A 3,042-nucleotide genomic window follows, 5' to 3' on the forward strand; every position below is an offset into this window, starting at 1 on the left:
CTTCCTTCCCTCCTTCATTCCTTCCTTCCTTCCCTCCTTCCTTCCTTCCCTCCTTCCTTCCATCCTTCCCTCCTTCCTTCCTTCCCTCCTTCCTTCCTTCCTTCCCTCCTTCCTTCCCTCCTTCCTTCCTTCCTTCCTTCCCTCCTTCCTTCCCCCCCCGACCCCTGTCCAGGGGTCACGACCCCTCTGACCTCGGGAGGACCGGAAGTGCTTGCTGGGGGCGGTGAACCCCCGCGTGCCATGGCTGTTGACGGCTGCGACCCGGAACTGGTACCAGCGCGTGGCCCGGATGTCGTCCAGCTGCGCGTGTTCCTCGGTGGTCTGCGGGGAGGAAGGAAAAGAAATGAAGGATTTGACCAATGGGTTTTCCAGGGTTGGGAGACCAAGTTGGGGGGAAGGAACAGGTCCAGGGCGCCATGTTGGATGTGAGCAATGGGTCTCCCAATGCTTGTGGATGGCGGGAGTCGGGTTCTGGTGAAATTAAGAGGTCCAGGGCGCCATCTTGGATTTGACCAATGGGTTTTCCAGGGTTGGGAAGCCAGTTTGGGGGGAAGGAACAGGTCCAGGGCGCCATGTTGGATGTGAGCAATGGGTCTCCCAATGGTCGTAGGTGCTGGGAATCCAGTTTGGCTGAAATCAAGGGGTCCAGGGCGCCATCTTGGATTTGACCAATGGGTTTTCCAGGGTTGGGAGTCCACGTTGGGGGGAAGGAACAGGTCCAGGGCGCCATGTTGGATGTGAGCAATGGGTCTCCCAATGCTCGTGGATGTCTGGAGTTGGGTTCTGGTGAAATTAAGAGATCAAGGGCGCCATCTTGGATTTCAACAATGGGTTTTCCAGGGTTGGGAGACCAGGTTGGGGGGAAGGAACAGGTCCAGGGCGCCATGTTGGATGTGAGCAATGGGTCTCCCAATGGTCGTGGATGTCTGGAGTCGGGTTCTGTTGAAATTAAGAGATCAAGGGCGCCATCTTGGATTTGAACAATGGGTTTTCCAGGGTTGGGAGACCAGGTTGGGGGGAAGGAACAGGTCCAAGGTGACATGTTGGATGTGAGCAATGGGTCTCCCAATGGTCTTGGATGAGTGAAGAGGTCCAGGGCGCCATCTTGGATTTCCCCCAGGGGTCCTGAGTTGGGGGGATGGATTTTCCCCCTTGGGTTTTCGGGGTCTCACCTGGGTGACCGTCCGCCACGGCGTGGCCTCGTCCTCGCTGGGGTGGATCCCACGGTTCCATCGACGCTGCACCACGTAGACCACGGGTTCGAGGGACGCGTTGGACCTGGATGACCAGCGCAGCTCCAGCCGCCCGGACTCGAACTCGCGGAATCTCAGCTCCTGCCTGGGCCTGGCGGGGACGCCTGGGGGAGCAGCCAACGAGGCATCGATCACTAATCAGAAACCGATAGCCGATCGATAACTGATCGATAATCGATCACCAATCGATAATCAATTAACAACCGATAATGCGATAGCCAGTGATGAATAAATCGATAATTGGTAATCGACCAATCGATAACCGATCAATCGATCACCAATCGATACCCGATAAATCGATAACCGATCGATAATCGATCAATAACCGATAATGCGATAACCAACAACAGGTAAATCGATAACTAATCGATAACCGTTAAATTGATGCCCGATTGATCGATAATAAATCGACAACCCATGTCTAATAAATCGATAACTGATAACCAATCGATGATTGATAAATAACCGATTATGCGATAGCTAATGACAAATCGATAACTGATCTAGGACCTATAAATCGATAACCTATAAATCGATTCCCGATTGATAACCGATCAATAACCAGAACGGCAATAGCCAATGATGAATAAATCGATCACTAATCGATAATCGATACCCGATCGATCGCTAACCGATTGATAATCTATGACCAATCCACACCCGATCGATCAGTCACCCATACATCGATCACAGATCAGTAACCCATAGCGGGCCAATCAATAGCAGATAAACCAATAACAAATCAATAACCTATCACTGGCCAATACACCAACCACTAATCGATCATTGATAATAGACAACCGATAAATTGAGACAAGACAGATCAATAACTAATCCATAACTGACCTATGATCGACAACCAATCGATACCAAATCAGTAACCCATCAGTGGCCAATAAATCAATCACTAATCAACAACTAATAACTGTCCAATAAATCAATCACTAATGGATAACTGATAGATAATAGATATCCAATCGATACCAGACAGACCGATAACTAATCAATAACTGATCAATCACTGATCGATCATCAGTCGATTCTAAATCAATAACCCATCACTGGTCAATAAATAAAGCAATCACTAATCAATAACTGTCCAATCAATCAATCACTAATCGATAACTGATCGATAACCAATCGACACTATTCAGATCAATAACTAATCAATAACTCATCGATGATCGACGACCAAGCCATACCAAATCAATAACCCATCACTGGCCAATAAATAAATCACTAATCCATAACCAATCGTCGATCACCAATAATCGATCACCAATACTCGATCACCAATAATCGATCACCAATCGATACCAAATCAATAATCCATCAGTGGCCGATAAATAAATCACTAATCAACAACCAACAACCAACAACCGATCATGAATAATCGATCACCAATAATCAATCACCAATTATCCATCCCCAATCGATACCTAATTAATAACCCATCACTGGCCAATAAATCAATCAATAACCAATCATCAATCACCAATCACCGAGAACCAATAATCAATAACCAATTATCGATCCCCAATCGATACCAAATCAATAACCCACCAGTGGCCGATAAATCAATCAATCACCAATCATCGATCACAATAGTCGATAACCAATAACCAATCATCGATCACCAATAATCGATCGCCAATGATCGATACCCCATCATCGATCGCCCATCATCGATCCCCGATCGATCGCCCCCCCTCACCTCGCAGGCGGGCCCGCGGGCCCTGGCAGGTGCGTCCGCAGCCGTTGGCGCAGCACTTGCGGGCGCCCGCGCAGT

General features: G+C 48.3%; 1 protein-coding gene across 1 annotated transcript in view; it reads right to left on the reverse strand.

Annotated features, from left to right (window-relative positions):
- The window catches only part of Anos1 (anosmin 1), a 39,121-nt gene that overhangs the window by 13,707 nt on the left and 22,372 nt on the right, over nt 1–3,042 (reverse strand). Inside the window, exons 3-5 of the mRNA XM_013035420.1 lie at nt 2,968–3,042; nt 1,173–1,357; nt 192–321 (exon numbers count right to left, since the gene is read on the reverse strand). Coding sequence (XP_012890874.1) covers nt 192–321; nt 1,173–1,357; nt 2,968–3,042 — 390 coding nt within the window. The remainder of the gene's footprint in view (nt 1–191; nt 322–1,172; nt 1,358–2,967) is intronic.

This window comes from Dipodomys ordii, unplaced genomic scaffold, assembly GCF_000151885.1.
Source record: "Dipodomys ordii isolate 6190 unplaced genomic scaffold, Dord_2.0 Scaffold210, whole genome shotgun sequence".
NCBI classification, from domain to species: domain Eukaryota; kingdom Metazoa; phylum Chordata; class Mammalia; order Rodentia; family Heteromyidae; genus Dipodomys; species Dipodomys ordii.